Source organism: Aedes aegypti, chromosome 2 (genome assembly GCF_002204515.2).
Source record: "Aedes aegypti strain LVP_AGWG chromosome 2, AaegL5.0 Primary Assembly, whole genome shotgun sequence".
NCBI lineage: Eukaryota > Metazoa > Arthropoda > Insecta > Diptera > Culicidae > Aedes > Aedes aegypti.
This window is the reverse complement of record NC_035108.1, coordinates 7,936,974-7,955,807: the sequence shown is the minus strand read 5'-3', so window position 1 is coordinate 7,955,807 and position 18,834 is coordinate 7,936,974. Positions and strand designations below refer to the sequence as shown.

Here is an 18,834-nt window from a genome sequence, read left to right as displayed (position 1 = left end):
GTGTTCTAACCACTACACCAGGTCCGTCCCCTTACATTATATTAATGAAACTCGTGAAATATTCCCATTTCCCAAGTTTGTATCACGGTGTCAACATTTCGATTATAATCTAAGTGTCATGTGCCTCAGTTTTTTTTTCAATAAAGATAAATATCTCAACAAAACTTTCACACCCTGAAAGTCTCAAAATATTCTGTTGGTCAAAATCGGAATTCTTCAACTTTAATTATTGTTTTCCATATTAAATTCTAGTAAACTCAATAAAACTGTCCCATGAGAAAACATTCACCGAGAGAATATTTTTAACATTCCAGTGCCCAAATTTTAAACGTTTTCGTAAAAATATCCGAGGTACATGAAAGTTCAATAATGAGAGAGATTTTGACAATGCGTGTATAAGACTCGTAAAAACTGTGTTTCGTCATCCACCGTAACGTCGAAAACAACATAAGGCGAAGCTTAATAAAAACCACGCCTAAATTTTCAAGAGCAAATCTAGAGCATCTAATGAAAATTTGGTCGATTCACATGTATGTCGTTTTTGTTTTTAGGAACTGGTTCGGTGTTCACCACCCAAAGAAATCAACGTCTTGCAAATTGTAGTTCTGTCGAACCTGTATCGAGTTGGGGTTAAAACTGGTTTCGACAGTTCCAACCTAGGCTCAAGAACGAATTCGACATTAGATTATAGCTGAACGTTCGTTGAAAAATAACCTCACAATATTCGAAATCGCTTACAAACAAAATCATAAAGAAAAATCGAAAATGTTCCGGCCGGGAATTGAACTCTCGACCTACCGATCAGGAAGTAGGCTTTTTACCACTACACTAGCTTTAACTGATTATAAGTGTCGTGAAAAACTGAAACAAAAGAGCCTCTTGTCTGCAGGAGATTCTGTCAAATGATTTCACAAAAGTTCGACGAAAATAATGCTGTCTCCGAACTTTTCGATAGTAGTTACAGAATTACGGTATATTTGTTCGTTTTCAAGGATTTTGGCGGTAAAATCTGTATTTTTATTGTTTACAGTTCCAATTCGGTGATTTTTTCACAGTATACTCTTTGTTATGTTCTTCAAACTTATACTCAACATTTTTTTAGATATCTATGGTTTGGTTTGGTATAATTAAAACATCCAAAAATATTAAAAATGTGAAAGTTTTCGAGAAAATACATATGGCTAAATAGGGAACCACTATAGCCATAACTGGTACACTTTCCCTATTTGTATTCTGCTCTTACAATACAAGGTCTAGTTCGCTCTATTGCTTAAAGCGATATTTATAAAATAAACTTCAGAAAAAACCATAAAGGATCATCGATAAATTACGACAAACGAAATATGATCCTTTTCAAACCATTCCTCGTATATTAATTTTTTTTATAAAGACTTCGAAAATTTTGCATGGATCTTCAAGTTTCTGTGAAAAAAATGGCGTCTACATAGACGGGCTTCCGGCAACTTTTTTTTTACCCAGCGAAAATATATTGCTCGATTCAAACTTATTCTAAATCGTAGTAGCATCAAATGGCATGAAAGGACGCTGCAATATCAATGTTTATTTCCAGAAATAAATTATTTTGTATGAAGAGCGCGGAATTAGGGCACTTTACGGTAGGTGGGTCTTAATAAAGTGTTACTTTCTTACTTTCTACTTAAGTTACAAGTATTAACAAGAACAGCTTTAACAAAAGTACAATATGGCAACTTGTACTTACCTCGTAACGCACCTCGAAAAGGTGATCTACCCGCGTTACGGGTCAAGGTTAGTGAATCGATGTTCCCTTAGGAATTTAAAAACCTCCTACAACTTAGAAAATCCTAGAGATGTTTCGAAGGAATCTCTCCAAGAGCCACTCGAGTTCCTGTATATTTTCTCGGCGATATTAGAGAAGGTTTCAATGATGGATGCCAAAAATCGTCGTGTTATTCAATAAACCTTCAAAGATTTTTTTTGGGGAAATAACTAATATTTTTACGAGTTACTTCTGAAGTAATCTATTGTGAAATCTTTATTGGATTTTTTTTTATAATTGTACAAAAATATCACCTTTTTGAAAATGTCTGTACATTTTTTTTTTTTTGAGGAAGTTCTGAAGATAGTCTTATATTCTGAAGACATTCTGCCAATTTTGCAACTCTTGGTGTATTTCCTGGCGAATCCGAAAAGAAATATCTACGGGAATTTTTCAGGCGTCCCTTTTCTTGCAGGATCCATTATCTGAAAAAAACTATCAATTCTTGGTTACTTGAGAGATCCTGGTTTTCTAGGAATTCCCAGTGATGAGTGAAGATGGGTTGGTAAATGGCTGGGCATGGCGTACCATTGGTACCTCGCGTACCTGAAGGAATAAAATAGACCCCTTTGTGTGGTCCTTAGCTCTTGCCCAGCAACTCCTATCCCTACCTCCTCGCGGTACTGGCCGGGGTACGAGTAACCTTAGGGAAGATCGGGTAACCAACCCCCGGTGGGAACTTTGGTCGTATGCTGACAGGGAAGGGGGGGTTTGCTTTTGCTTTTGCTTCTGCAAACCTTGAGCGTCTGTTCCCCATGTCAGGGGCGGCTGATCATCGTCCGAGTGCCAGAGAAGGACTCTAAGCTAAACTGCGCACTATGGTCCTCCGAACATTTAGGGGGAATGGTCCTCCGGAAATCTAGGGGGTTGGTGTCAGGCCCTGCAAGCCAGCCGTAAAAAAATCAAGCAACGAATAATCAACGAGAGAATACGAACCGGGACAATCGGCGAAGACCACAGCGACGTAAAGGGACTAGCGATTGGAAGCTCGGTACGTGGAACTGTAAATCTCTCAACTTCATCGGGAGCACACGCATACTCGCCGACGTGCTGAAGGACCGTGGATTCGGCATCGTAGCGTTGCAGGAAGTGTGTTGGAAGGGATCAATGGTGCGAACGTTTAGAGGTAACCATACCATCTACCAGAGCTGCGGCAATACACATGTGCTGGGAACAGCTTTTATAGTGATGGGTGATATGCAGAGGCGCGTGATCGGGTGGTGGCCGATCAATGAGAGAATGTGCAAGTTGAGGATCAAAGGCCGGTTCTTCAACTTCAGCATAATAAACGTGCACAGCCCTCACTCCGGAAGCACTGATGATGATAAAGACGCTTTTTACGCGCAGCTTGAACGCGAGTACGACAGTTGCCCAAGCCACGACGTCAAAATCATCATAGGAGATCTAAACGCTCAGGTTGGCCAGGAGGAGGAATTCAGACCGACGATTGGAAAGTTCAGCGCTCACCGGCTGACGAACGAAAACGGCCTACGACTAATTGATTTTGCCGCCTCCAAGAATATGGCCATTCGTAGCACCTACTTCCAGCACAGCCTTCCGTACCGATACACCTGGAGATCACCACAGCAGACAGAATCGCAAATCGACCACGTTCTGATTGATGGTCGGCACTTCTCCGACATAATCGACGTCAGGACCTATCGTGGCGCTAACATCGACTCTGACCACTATCTGGTGATGGTCAAACTGCGCCCAAAACTCTCCGTCGTTAACAACGTACGGTACCGACGGCCGCCCCGGCATGACCTAGAGCGGCTCAAGCAACCGGATGTCGCAGCGGCATACGCGCAGCAACTCGAGGCTGCATTACCGGATGAGGGTGAGCTGGACGAAGCCCCTCTTGAGGACTGCTGGAGAACAGTAAAAGCAGCCATCAACGATGCAGCTGAGAGCAACGTCGGGTACGTGGGACGGAGTCGACGGAACGATTGGTTCGACGAGGAGTGCCAGGAGGTTTTGAAGGAGAAGAATGCAGCGCGGGCGGTCATGCTGCAGCAAGGGACCCGGCAGAACGTGGAACGCTATAAACAGAAACGGCAACAGCAGACCCGCCTCTTTCGGGAGAAAAAACGCCGCCTGGAGGAGACGGAGTGCGAGGAGATGGAACAGCTGTGCCGGTCTCAGGAAACGCGTAGGTTCTATCAGAAGCTCAACGCATCCCGCAACGGCTTCGTGCCGCGAGCCGAGATGTGCAGGGATAAGGATGGGAGCATTCTGACGGACGAGCGTGAGGTGATCGAAAGGTGGAAGCAGCACTTCGACGAGCACCCCAGACAACCAAAATGTACATATAACGAAATCACCTGGAGGCTTTATATGTGCAAAATTTCACTTATAAGATGTCGCGAAAAGGCCTTCTACGTACAAAAGTGGAGGCGATATGCGTGCATATATTATGTGATGAATAATAACATACAATGCGAGTGTATAAATATTCTACCGAACCAACCTGTGATCTTATGCGACTTAACTTATGATAACAAATGTTGATTTGACAGCTGCTACGGATTGATGCGAATTACTTTGTACGAGTGTACGAGACGAAACAAAATGTATATATTAACTCAGAAAAGAAGTGTTTTATGCGAGGAAACTCATCAAACTGACGAGTTTATCCACGGTGTTTTGCGGGTTTGATGTAATTAGTATGAATAAACGAGTTGTAACGTGAACTTTCATGCGATTTCTGGTTGTCTGGGACCTGAATGGTGCTGAGAGCACAGGCAATGAAGGACGGGACAACGGAGGAAATGCCTTCGTCAGTACTGCGGAAGATGGAAACCAACCAGCCCCCACTTTGAGGGAGGTTAAGGATGCCATTCACCAGCTCAAGAACAATAAAGCTGCTGGTAAGGATGGTATCGGAGCTGAACTCATAAAGATGGGTCCGGAAAGGCTGGCCATTTGTCTGCACCGGCTGATAGGCACAATCTGGGAAACAGAACAGCTACCGGAGGAGTGGAAGGAAGGGGTAATCTGCCCCATCTACAAGAAAGGCGACAAGTTAGACTGTGAGAACTTTCGAGCGATCACCATTCTAAATGCGGCCTACAAAGTATTATCCCAGATCATCTTCCGTCGTTTGTCACCCGTAGTAAACGAGTTCGTGGGAAGTTATCAAGCCGGCTTCGTTGACGGCCGATCGACAACGGACCAGATCTTTACTGTACGGCAAATCCTCCAAAAATGTCGTGAATACCAGGTCCCAACGCATCACCTTTTCATCGATTTCAAGGCGGCATACGACAGTATCGACCGCGTAGAGCTATGGAAAATCATGGACGAGAACAGCTTTCCCGGGAAGCTCACTAGACTGATAAGAGCGACGATGGAAGGTGTGCAAAATTGTGTGAAAGTTTCAGGCGAACACTCCAGTTCGTTTGGATCCCACCGGGGACTACGACAAGGTGATGGACTTTCGTGCCTGTTGTTCAATATTGCGCTAGAAGGTGTTATGCGGAGAGCCGGGCTTAACAGCCGGGGTACGATTTTTACGAGATCCAGTCAATTTGTTTGCTTCGCGGATGATATGGACATCGTCGGCCGAACATTTGAAAAGGTGGCAGACCTGTACACCCGCCTGAAACGCGAGGCAGCAAAAGTTGGACTGGTGGTGAATGCGGCCAAGACAAAGTACATGCTAGCTGGTGGGGCCGAGCGCGACAGGGCTCGCCTAGGTAGCAGTGTTACGATAGACGGGGATACGTTCGAGGTGGTCGACGAGTTCGTCTACCTTGGTTCCTTGCTGACGGCTGACAATAACGTTAGCCGTGAAATACGGAGGCGCATCATCAGTGGAAGTCGGGCCTACTATGGCCTCCAGAAGAAGCTGCGGTCAAAAAAGATTCACGCCCGCACCAAATGTACCATGTACAAAACGCTCATAAGGCCGGTAGTCCTCTACGGGCATGAAACGTGGACGATGCTCGAGGAGGACCTGCAAGCACTTGGAGTCTTCGAACGTCGGGTGCTTAGGACGATCTTCGGCGGTGTGCAGGAGAACGGTGTGTGGCGGCGAAGGATGAACCACGAGCTCGCCCAACTCTACGGCGAACCCAGTATCCAGAAGGTGGCCAAAGCTGGAAGGATACGATGGGTAGGGCATGTTGCAAGAATGCCGGACAACAACCCTGCAAAGATGGTGTTCGCTTCGGATCCGGTTGGTACAAGAAGGCGTGGAGCGCAGCGAGCTAGGTGGGCGGATCAAGTGCGTATCGATTTGGCGAGCGTGGGGCAGAACCGAAGATGGAGAGATGCGGCCACGAACCGAGTATTGTGGCGTGAAATTGTTGATTCAGTGTTATCTGTGTAGATGTTAACTAAATAAATGAAATGAAATTCCAGGAAGATTGAATAGGTGAACTCCCCGGATATATAGTCAGTGACAAAAGTTAGTAGCCAAATGCTGTTTTCCATATAAAATTCCCAAGTTTGGGAATTTGTATCTCATATTTTGTGGTAGTCTCTTATGGATTTGGATGATGAAGAACTACAAATAACTTGAAGTTTTGTCAGTAGTGAATTCATTACATTTTAAAGGGTATACGGAATCAAATTGCACCACTTCAACATGGTTGTAATATTGAAAATGTCGTTGCTTACTAAAATCATGGCCCTTGAAACCGAATATGAAGACCAAACTCTTACAAGTCATTTGTTTTTTGAGTTATTCCAAAAATAAAATCACTTTGAACAGCGCTTAACGCCATTTCCGCAATTTGCTAAGGAAATTCTGTATTCTTAAAAGTAGTTCGTTAATGTTGCTTAATTGAATAAACTTATGAAAGATTTGACTACGGAATCGTATTCGGCGATGCCATTTTTATTAACAATCGCATTTTCCTTGCTCATACCATTTGCAGAACTCGTGTGAGACATGAATCTGTAGTGTCATCCATAATGATAAAAAATGTTTTATTAAAAATCATTGATTCAAAAAGCTGACAAATTTACGCATGGACGAAACGAAATTTTCGCAAAAACCTCAATTTTTATAAGCTTATCAATGTAATAAAAAGAGGCGCCATTCATGCTTCGAAAATATTTCATCAATAAATGATGATTCGAACTTTTTATGAGAATGATCCTACTGATCAATGTTACCCCGCTGATCAATGTTACCCCGAATTACGATACCACGAACGTTTGACCATCGATCGGAAAGAAAAAGTGACAAAATGGATATCCGTATAGGATCACAAACGGGTAGTTCAAGCTTTCAAGAGGAATCTCAACAGTTCAGTTCGAGATGTGGTAAAGAAACTGAATCTATCCAAAACTTGCGTGCAAGATGCGAAAAAACGTGAATGACTACATACGTAAAAAGTCCAAAAGGCGCCTAATCGCAATGAACGGCTGAATACGGTAGGTAAAACACGTGCATGGAAGCTCAACACTCAGATGTTGACGAAACCACATTGCCTCGTTATGGATGATGAGGATGTTTAAAAGCAGAAGATATATGATTTGGCAAGCATTTTGCTCGTGTGGACAGCGTGGGGTGGTTTGTGGCAACTGGAACGATTAATGGGCAGGTGTACCTGAAGGAATGCCTCCAAAACATTCTACTTCCTCTTCTGAGGTCACACGATGGTCCTACGATTTTCTGGTCGGATTTGGCTTCGTGCCATTACTCGAAAGAGGTTTTGGAGTGGTACAAGGCTAAGAAGGTCAATTTCGTGCCGAAGCATCTCAACCCCCAGAACGTACCGGAACTGTGGCCAATTGAAAAGTACTGGGCCATCATGAAGCAGACACTTTGGAAGCATACTAAGGAACTAAAAACGGAGGAAGATAAGAAAAAAAGTTGGCCCAAGTTTTGTACAGGACCCTATTAGTAGTGTGAAGAGATAAGTTCGTGCATTTGGAATTGAAATTGAATAAAACAAACAAGAAGATGATTATTGAAGATGATTGGTTGAACGTGCAAATTTTGCAAATTTTGCTAAGATACAGATCTCTATCTTGGGATTTTTTTATGGAGAACAGCATTTGATATCTAACTTTTGTCACTGGCTGTATACCAAATTTTGAATACATATTTGAACGAATCATTAGAATGAATTCTGGTGTAGTTCCAGAGGCGACTCGTAACTTCACTTTTTACCTGTTCTACGCATCTAAAAATGCCTTTTTCGACAAATTGAAATCATAAAGCAAATAGTAAATGATTGGAATCTTTCTTTCTAGAAAATCTTCACATGATAGATGCAAATTGGTTGCATAAAATAGAGAATTTCTATTCGTGGAACAGGTAGATTTGAGGTTAGGGAATCGCCAGTGTGTAGTTCCAGGAGAAAATGAAGATAGAACATTTAAAATAATAACTTGAACGTTTATAGAAAATTGTAGTCAAAATTTCAATAGAGTTATAAATTTTAAAATCATATGTTGAGTCTCGTATACGACAATGGAAACGACCTTATAGTTGAGGTCGACATATGCTCACATTCTAGTAGGAATCAAATGGTACAGTACCAAATTCAAATTTTTATTAAGTTTAGAATCAATTTCTGAAAGGATTTTTGGAAAATACCTGAAGAACAGATAAAATAAATATGCACATGGGATGTTAACAAAATTCCTTGGGCATCTTTTTAAGAAATTATTCCATAATCTCCTATCTATGAACTAGTTCTCTGAATGTCAAGAAAAAAAACTCTTACATTGATTTAATTTATTCATCCCAATAGCAGGATCAAACTAAAAGATCTCAAACGTATGGTATTCAAAATACTGAATTTCATGGAAAAATCTCTGAAAAACCCACTGTGCGTTATAAACTGTGTATGTTCTTCTTTATGGCATGACGGCCTAATTGCAACAAAGCCTGCTGCTCAGCTTAAAGCGTAGTAATCTATTACTGAGTACCTTCGTCGTTTTCTTTTCTCTGTTTTATTCAAGTGACGTCTCGCCCTTGACGAAACTTTTATAGTTACTATCTGATCACTTTCTTAGTCAAAGTTACCATTGTTCGTACTCGTATATGCCCCCATGTAACCAGCAAAGTCTAGGAAAAAGGCACTACGACAAATTCTGGACCAACCGGTAGTCAAACGAATATAACCACCTACAACATAGCTTTGACTTATAGCCTAGATCGTTACCACTAGGCTAAGGAACACCCAAAATGCTTATTCAAAAACTAAATGTTTTTATGATTTTGCGATCAATTATTTCAATGTTGAGTTCTGTTTGATCTTTCGACCTTGACGCTTGCTCCTGGGCAGTGCGTCAAGAAAGCCCGAGCTGTCGTCCGTGTTTTTTTTCGGGTCGCGCGCCTATTTTTTTATTTTTTTTTTCTGGGTGCTAGCCGAGCAAACGAGTGAAGCTGAAAGTGGATTGTGGCTGCTCAGTCAAGGATAACGGATCAATTGGTGAGCTCGTTTCATGCTACTATTTCTAATCTATAAAATATGTATAACTGCACATTGAATCGTTACAATGGTGGGATGTAAATATGATGTTTCAACAAACTATGGATGGTTCGTCACTGTGAGTGTCGACACAAACTCTGATTCATGATTTATTAATGTTTAACATTTTTTTTTCAGAACAGCCCTTATATACCTTTATTTTTGTAATTAAAAAAACTTTGAATGGTTCGACACTACAAGTGTAGACTTCGAAAGGTTCACTTTATTCAACAATCTTTGGATGGTTCGCCACTGTATGTTTCGGCATAAGAATAAGAGTGTTCTATGATGTCCCAACCAATTGAGTCTTTTGTTTCTTTTCAAATGAGTAAAATATAATAACACATGCTTTCGTACTGACAGCTGTAGGAATGTTACATTTAGGTATTTGTTCAACAAACTTTGAATGGTTCGTCACCTCAAGTGTCGGCATAATTTTCCTCTACATAGAAATTATATGAACAATTATATTTACGTATAAGCATGTATATATCTCACAAATCATTGTTTATCATGGTCTAATCGCTTATCAAAGTGAATCCTTTGACCCAACGATCCTCCCCATTAACAAACATCCCTCCCAGTAACCTTTGTGGAGATGCAGAGGCAAACACGGTCTCCAAATAGCAAAGGTTACACACTAACATTCCTTCCCTCAATCCCACCTGACTGCAAGGACGTGGCCGGCGCCGTTATTGACCTTGTATAAATAGAGGCACTGAATAATGCACACTGAAGAAGATTATGGCCAATCCCAGCTGAACTTCTAGTTGATGCTTTGTGCATTTTCACTGACTTCGGTCAATCACGGAATAGCAACCATTGATATGTGTAGTCAGTCTAAGCTAAGCTAAGCTAAGCTTTTGCGATCAATTATTTCAATGTTTGTTTTTGATCTTGTTCTAGCTCCGGGAGGCAATCAACGGTTCGATCTCGTTCGTAATCGTGCGACACCCATTTGAAAGACTGGTTAGCGCCTACAAGGACAAAATCCAATACGCACTACCAAACTCGCACCACCACAAGCTCGGTATCCGGATCATCCAAAAGTACCGCAAACTGGCCAAAGGTCAGGTAGGTATTCTAATAAGTATGAGGAAATGTTATGAAACACAATACTGAATGTCCCAATTATTGTTTCAGCAGCCATGGAATACCCAAAAGTATCCCACATTCTCGGAGTTTGTCAATTATCTGTTGGATGAGGTCCGGCATCCGCACACCGAGATCGACATGCACTGGATACCGGTGACGTACTTCTGTACGCCCTGTTTCTTCCATTACGATGTGATAGCCAAATTCGAAACCCTGGAGGAGGACCAAAACTACCTGATAGCGGAGGCACAGCTGGGGCACATGATAAAACCCCAGTGGAGGAATGCCGGCAAGGGGGCCCATACCAACGACCTGGTGGTGAAACTGTTCACTGAACTCGATGACGAGCAGGTCCGTGGCCTGTACGAGTACTACAAGTATGATTTTGAACTGTTCGGATACAGCACGGAGGAGTACTTCAGCGGACGGGGGCGCTAGGGACGGGGGGTTTCGTTTGTATTCAACCTCCTGGCACCGCCTATACAACCCCATTGAAAAATAACAAGCAAACATCTCTGGCTCCCACTGGGAAGTGGTTCCCACTGACAGCTCAATGTTTGTAAATAAATATCCGTTTGCGGAATAACAATCGATGATGGCGAAATCTTTTTCACCGAAAAAATTCTTTTCTCGCATAAGAACAGTTATTCGAACAAACAAACGGTTGCAAACTATTGGATTGCAGTACAGCAAGTCAATTTGGGTTGATGTGATTAGCTAAAACACATTCTAGTATTGGAGTAAAAAATCCCTAATATGATTAGGCCAATGTACGTTGTTGCTCTTGAGTTTGATGCTGACCACGAAAACATGGCTGTCTAGCACCGGGTTGTTTGTATTAGATTCATCCAATAAATTGTAGTGATCGTCAATGCACCTGGTTATAAATTACCTTGTGCTGCAAAGAGGTGGTGAAAAAACAGAATTTCCACACATTACGAATTTCCTATATTAGCGTTACGTAATAGAAGGATGCAGCCTTTTCAATGACATCAGTTTAGATATTTAAGGCGCGAGAGAATGACAGCAAGTAACCTGTTTTAAAAGACAACCAAAATGATGATTGTATTGTGAAGTCACTTTTCCTAGAAACAAAAGATTATATATTTTATATCGGTGAAGTGAAATCAATTTTGAACGTCCACTAGTATTTAGGGAAACGCAAAATTATTATAGCAGCTTCTCTTTCTACTATTAAAGACTTTGGCCAAAAAGAATTTTCTTATCATACAGCTACGTATTTGACAAAATTCGTAGAATAAACTATCTCTAAAGCTTCTATAGATTTTCAGTGAAAGTCGTGTATAAGCTGGAACACCTAGTTGGTAACGAGTGTTGTAGATTTCATGCTTTAATCAAATTATGTTTTAATAAAATACAGTTTAATGCTCAAATTTAGATGGATCTAAATGTAAAACCATTGTTGTTGTAATTTATGTTGCGAGAGATACAAGCACCAGACAGAGATCTCAATGTATAATTTCCTTGCTGAAACTTGACTTCCTAATAGACATGTAGCTGCAAGCTCAAAGCTATCCTGCTTTTAAGAATTTTCAATAAGTAGAATATAATAAAACACCAAAGCCCATCCCAACACAAAGAAAAAGACAAATAGTTACATTTTCATTAATCGTTCACATTGCATTAATTATTTATGTTGCAATTAGTTGACAATACCGATCAACGAATTTTTGGAAAGCATCAATTTAGAAACAACAAAAAGATCAATTCGTTACATAAGATCAATTAGAAAGTCGTTACTTAAAAATTACCAAATGATGAAGGCTACCAACATTAAATAGCGAACCAAAGTCGAAATATAGAAAAAAATGTGATGAGCAAAAAAAATATCAATTGTAGATCAATAAATTTGAATTCCAAATCAAAAATGGCAATAATAAATACATTTCAAAGCGTATGAATTACCTTAAGTAGAGTAAAACGGGTAAATTGATTTAGATGACAGACTTACCTTTTATAAGTGCAATTGAACACCGGAACTCCAATAACTAGCAGACCGTTATGTACCTTGGTCCAAACATCTCCATACTTGACCAGTGGCTGTCTTTCATCTGGATTCTCCGTTCTTAGCAAACTAGGCACGTGCTTCAGCTGCCCATTTATCTGTTCAAACAACTCTCCGGTTACAGCTTGTAAGGCGGTCAATTCCGCCCGACGTTGATTCACACGTTCTTTCAAAGCCTTCAAAATCTCATGAAAGCAGGTGAAGTTATTTACGCTATCAGCACTCGACTCCATCCGATAGGAATGGAAGTCGGTTACAATCGGCTCCAATTGTTGTTCGACGTAAATTTTTACCACTGGACATCCCGGACGGTCATCCCGTTCCGTTATCACAAGTTTAATAAACCCTTCAAAAGTTTGACAATGTACAAATCGCAGACAGGGGCTTTGTTTCCGTTCCACAACCACCAACTTCCTCTCCATTTCCAACAAATAGAAAACCTTTCTATCCGCACCATCGATTGAACGAAATACCGATAGAACTATTCTGCGGTCGATTTCTTCGTCCGGTTTCGTTGGAGACAGTGTTCCAAAAATACTGGATACAACTGGCGGTTCATGGTTAGCTTGCCTTATATCCCCAACACCATAACCACCCAAATCCAAGCAGGTGACGATCGATCGTTGCTTTACTTCTAGCAACTGCCGGTCCGCGGTAATCACAGCAAGCGCTGAACTGTTTCGATTCAACACTATCTTCTCCACGAACAGCACACTATCTAGTAGGCTTCTAGGGAGTTCGTCCAGATGTTCACTCGGCTGAACCATCAACGCCATAGGTCACTGATCTTTTAAGTCGAGTTTCAAGAGAATAAGCAACGAAAAGATATTTTGAATTCTGACCAATGTGAAATTAATTTTGGAATTTGCGATCAAAACAAAAACAACGCGAAGCGCGCGCATGGCTCAAACAGTGCTGCTAGTTTTGTCCAGTAATGTGTGACTTTATGGTAGCGCGTGGAAAACATTAAAATTTTAATGAAATTTAAAAATTATTTTCTAAATTACCAAAATCAATGAACATAACTTATGATCTCGCCCTAAAAGCCATTGGTAACCATGTGTGTAGCTCGTTGTTTCTGAGCATTTGAATAGATTTACACGTTATAACTTCTATGGTGAAGAAAGGATCATTCTCTACCTGCCGGTGGTGTTGGTTTGGATCAACCTCCTGGCACCGCCTATACAACCCCATTGAAAAATAACAAGCAAACATCTCTGGCTCCCACTGGGAAGTGGTTCCCACTGACAGCTCAATGTTTGTAAATAAATATCCGTTTGCGGAATAACAATCGATGATGGCGAAATCTTTTTCACCGAAAAAATTCTTTTCTCGCATAAGAACAGTTATTCGAACAAACAAACGGTTGCAAACTATTGGATTGCAGTACAGCAAGTCAATTTGGGTTGATGTGATTAGCTAAAACACATTCTAGTATTGGAGTAAAAAATCCCTAATATGATTAGGCCAATGTACGTTGTTGCTCTTGAGTTTGATGCTGACCACGAAAACATGGCTGTCTAGCACCGGGTTGGTTTGGATGCTTATTCATTCATTTGCTTAGAAACAACGAGCTACACACGTGGTTACCAATGGCTTTTAGGGCGTTATCTCAGATTATGCGAGAGTTTTGTCTCGAACCTCGAACATGACTCATATTCTGAACAGTCGGTTTTGAACAGCCATTTAACATCGCACAAGTTTTCCAAATAAAAATTATTTAATGTTATGAAAACAAATCTAAAATCTAGAGAAAACTTTTGTAAAATCTAAAATAATTGACATACAGTCAATAAGCATTTTTCTTTGTTTTGGCTGGAAAAAGATTTGTTGTTGTTTCAAGGAAATAAATGTGCCTAATATTAGAAGACTCAACACAATAGGGTCCTAAAGCCCTGTCCCAATTTTAGTGCCAAACGCTTAAGTTTAGGCCAAAAACACATGTTTACTTAATTTTCTAATGTTTTCCGTTGGTTTAAGTCCAAAAAACATTTTTTTAGATTTTGTCACATCCTTTGGCTTAAACTTAAATTTTGGGTGTATTTTGTTTTCCGTGTCCCTTATGAAATGTCAGATAGGAACAACCCCAGTGGTCGAACTAAAACCCCTGTGGTGTTTTTGTCGACTAAGCGAACGTCAAACATGATCAAAAGTGTCAAGGTTCATTTATGGACAAAATTTTTAAATTAAAGTTTAAACATGATACAGCCATTATTTGAGCGGGAAAAATTGCTAAAGTAGTTAGAGTAACATGCTCTTTCGTGTTATTAGGTCGTATGAATAAACTGAGCAAAAGCTTTTACTTTACTCAAATCCACCTGTCAAATCATTTTCTTGAGCATTTACTCAAGTTGGTATGATAAAACTGAGCATTTGAGCATTTACTTTTCGAACATCCAAATTCGTATGAATAAAGCGGTAAAAGCTGAGCAAATGCTCAGAAAATCCTGAGTCACCTACTAACCATGCTCAGTGGAGTACAAACGAACGCGAAAGTTGAAAGTACATCTTCCTCGTTTGGATTATGGAGATTTATTTCCAGATTCTGCAACAGGGAAAAGATTGTTAATGTACATGCAAGTAAATCAGGTACTTATTTATATGATTGGAAATGCCGGATCTTTGGATCTACATTCATGCTATCAACCCGATGAGAATTTCGACAGTATTTAAAAATTTGACCGCAGCACGTTAGTTATCTTTGCAAGACTGTAGAATTTCCTTTTAAATAGCGCACAACTTCAGAAATAATTTCAAAAATTTATGACAAAAACGATTGTTTGTCTCTTTGATTATACCTGCTCTTTTCAGTGAAAAAAAAACATAAAATATATATTTTTGCTTTTTTAGAACAACAAATTAATTGACGAAAAAAATCTTAAGGAAATAAACAAGATTTTTTCTAAAATCTCCTCTAGATATTTTTAATGGCATATTTTCAGATATTCCAATAATAATTCTTCAGGGAGTTTTTGAGACTTCCTTCAAAAATTCATTACAACTTCAGAAATAATTTTAAAAATTTATGACAAAAACGATTGTTTGTCTCTTTGATTATACCTGCTCTTTTCAGTGAAAAAAAAACATAAAATATATATTTTTGCTTTTTTAGAACAACAAATTAATTGACGAAAAAAATCTTAAGGAAATAAACAAGATTTTTTCTAAAATCTCCTCTAGATATTTTTAATGGCATATTTTCAGATATTCCAATAATAATTCTTCAGGGAGTTTTTGAGACTTCCTTCAAAAATTCATTACAACTTCAGAAATAATTTTAAAAATTTATGACAAAAACGATTGTTTGTCTCTTTGATTATACCTGCTCTTTTCAGTGAAAAAAAAAACATAAAATATATTTTTTTTGCTTTTTTAGAACAAAAAATCAATTGCCGAAAAAAAATCTTAAGGAAATAAACAAGATTTTTTCTAAAATCTCCTCTAGATATTTTAATGGCATATTTTCAGATATTCCAATAATAATTCTTCAGGGAGTTTTTAAGACTTCCTTCAAAAATTCATTACCTGTCTTGCAAAGATTTCTCCATAACTTTTTCCAAGATTTTTGAATTACTCATTTTAACACTTCAGTCGTCGCGCTGTTGTATTTTGTACAACACTGTTGAAAAAACCTCGCTTTACGTTCACAAAAGTAGCGTGGTGGTTCTGACGGTGGCAAACCGCGCGACGACTGGAAGGTTAAATTGTTCATTTCCATAGATTTCTCTAAAAAATGGTAAAGAAATTCCTTCAGCCTTCAATTCGCCTAAGAATGAAAGATAATCGTAGCGGTAAACACACATCTATTCAGCAAGATCAAGCTAAGGGTCTTGGGTTGTGAATCCCACCGGTCGAGGATTTTTGCGTAATGGAAATTTTTCCGACTTCCCCCAGGGCTAAGTGTTTCTAAATATTTGCCACACGTTATGCTGATAAGAACACTAAGCTGAGAAGCAGGCTCTGCCCCAGTTGGGACATAACACCTAAAAGAGGAAGAAGTAGGAAATCTTTTTGATATTTATCCGCAGATTTCTAAATATTTTTTTTCAAAAATCTTAGAAAGTTCCTATGGGAATTCCTCCAGAACTCAATTAGGAATTCGGAGGAACTTTTCCGAAAATTCGTCAATGCTAAGAAATTTTAAGGAATTTATATAAGAAATATTTTGAAATTTTAATCGATTTTTGAAAATATATCGTCTTTTCACATTTTATGAATTTCTACATTCAAGGGATTTACTAGATACCTTAAAACATTTCTGGAGTTATCTTCCGATGAGCTATTTAGAAAATTTTCAATTTTCAAATTAAAGTAATGTATAAAAAACTCTGAAATACTTACAAATATAGCGCATTGCGCACATTATAAGTGCGGGATTGTGAATAAAAGTGCAGGATTACGTCGGATCGATTTGGTGTCTTCACTGAACATAAATTATTAAAGGCGTATTCATGGGAATCATTGAACTTTTAAACTAGACATTACATTAACTATAATCAAAGTAGTTTTAGAGCTTTTTATTCTTTTTTTCAAGAATTCATGGAAAGTACCTTCTGAGAAATTTCTTTTCAAATATTTGTAGAAAGTGTTTGAACACTAACCAATCTAAGGAAGAAATTGTGGTGAGATTACTGAGAGTATTCTTGAAAAATGTTGGAAATATCTAGTACAATCCCTCAAAGGTTCTTGAACGATCATTCTAGGTATTTCTGAATAAATTTGTGTTAAGATAATCAGTAGTTTAGCTGGCAAGATTCTTAAAGACAACTGAGAACTGATGACGGATTTTTGTAAAATCTGTGGCGGATTCTTGGTGAAACCAATGGATGCCGTCTGGAGAGATTTTTGGCATACGCTTATATTTTTGGTGAACTTCAATAATTCTCCAACAAGTTTCTCTTCGTGAGGTTGTTTCATCAAGGTGAAGATACATAGAAGCCACACCTCAATAATCTAAAAGAGCACAAATCTAGAGAAACAGAGAGCCGAACACAAGTCAGGTCAAGTCAAGTCAAGTCTTGACCGTTTGGTCTCTCATTGGTGGTGACCAATCGATCAAACTATCAAATCCGTAATCCATTATCCACTTGAGAAAATTCAACGCGATCAAGTTTTGCAGCATAATTCGTATATTATTTCAATCAGAACTCTACGGCATTTTAACGTTGAATACGGGCCCATTGCTTTGGCCCATGGATCCTTCTTCACTACTGGTCAAACAACTGCTATCAATACTGAGGTTTCCCTTTCGTTTTTTGATGTTGCTGCGCCGCTGGGACTCGTGTTGCTTATTATTAAACTTGTGACACCTGTTGGCTCTCTACCCATCGATGCTGTTTGAGCAGAAAAGAACATATTGCAAATTATTGTAATTAAACTACAAAATAGTTAAGTGTTAAATACTTACCGTTGCGTACGGACCGGTTACATTCATCGGTGGCTTATGCGGAGCAATGTAGGATCGATGCGCGGACGAATCAGTTATCGTCACACTGCAGCATTTGTTTTTCCCGTTTTTGTGTATGGCTCCAGCAGCCGGCAACAACAAAAAAGACGGAAAAGATCCACAAAGGCACTAAATTGTTCCACCGCAGGGATTCTTTTTCCTCGCGGGTCAAAACAAAACAACATTTTTGACAGAGTAAATGCTAAGTTCGAAATTCGAACTTACTCTGAGCAAAGTATCGTTTTATTCATACCGTTTTGAGTAAATGCTCAGAGACTTTACTTCGTTCAAATCGGGTTGAGCATGAGCAAGTACTCGGTTTTATTCATATGACCTATTAAATAAAAACAAGATTTCTCGATAACTTATTCAAACAGACTCAAGTCAAAAAAGTATACAAACTTACTTTATCGATTCTCCGTGTTTCGCAAGCGAAATTCTACACATTTTGCTCTGAACCAAGTCGATTTTTCACTTTTAGAACGGTTAATTTCTGGATTTACAAAACGACGAAAGTAAGATTTCCAACTTTCGCAACCCAACCACTACATTCGCCGCTCCGTTGTATGGAGAGACAAAGTGACTTAACCACGAATCAAAACAAAACACTACTTGAGCCGATTTTACACTGGTAGAAAAAACGACGAAAGTAATTGAATGAATCGGCTTATCATTTTGTTATAATTATTTTTGTGGGAAATAAAAGAAACTACCTAGTTTTTGAACGCGAGCTGATTGTATGCAAAGTTTAAGCGATGTACACGGCGAAAAAATGTGAAAAAGGTGATTCATTTTAAAACAGTTTTAGAAGACATGTTGTGATTCTTCTGAATTAATTTTCTCAAAACCGTATGGAAGTTACTTACGTCGATTTGAAAAAGTAATCGAGATTTCATTAAAAATTTTAGGACCCAATTGTTGAACGGTCAAAATGCTCGCTTGTTGAACACGCCAAAAAGAATACACGGACTGTTCAGTAACAGGCGACGTTTTTAGTCATTCAATATTAGGCGAATTGCCTTACTTGATTATA

At 39.3% G+C, this 18,834-nt stretch overlaps 2 protein-coding genes and 1 long non-coding RNA gene across 7 annotated transcripts in view; 1 reads left to right on the top strand and 2 right to left on the bottom strand.

Moving 5' to 3' along the window:
- LOC5579865 (carbohydrate sulfotransferase 11) overlaps window positions 1-12,260 on the top strand; it is an 88,260-nt gene extending 76,000 nt beyond the window's left edge. For 2 of the 5 annotated variants that reach the window (XM_021839861.1, XM_021839860.1), the window contains exons 5-6: window positions 10,141-10,308; window positions 10,378-12,260. In XM_021839861.1, the coding sequence (XP_021695553.1) occupies window positions 10,141-10,308; window positions 10,378-10,767 (558 nt within the window). In that variant the 3' untranslated portion in view covers window positions 10,768-12,260. The remainder of the gene's footprint in view (window positions 1-10,140; window positions 10,309-10,377) is intronic. The other 3 variants (XM_021839863.1, XM_021839862.1, XM_021839864.1) reach the window with 3 other exon arrangements.
- Window positions 1-13,249, bottom strand: part of LOC5579864 — a 90,025-nt gene extending 76,776 nt beyond the window's left edge. Inside the window, exon 1 of the mRNA XM_001664276.2 lies at window positions 12,302-13,249. Within this exon, the coding sequence (XP_001664326.2) occupies window positions 12,302-13,131 (830 nt within the window). The 5' untranslated portion in view covers window positions 13,132-13,249. The remainder of the gene's footprint in view (window positions 1-12,301) is intronic.
- Window positions 13,250-17,466: 4,217 nt separating this feature from the next.
- Window positions 17,467-18,135, bottom strand: LOC110675317. Its single transcript, XR_002499364.1, has 2 exons — window positions 17,763-18,135; window positions 17,467-17,688 (listed from the first exon to the last, which is right to left on the bottom strand). It is a non-coding gene; the product is annotated as an uncharacterized LOC110675317 (long non-coding RNA).
- Between the last annotated feature and the right edge of the window lie 699 nt (window positions 18,136-18,834).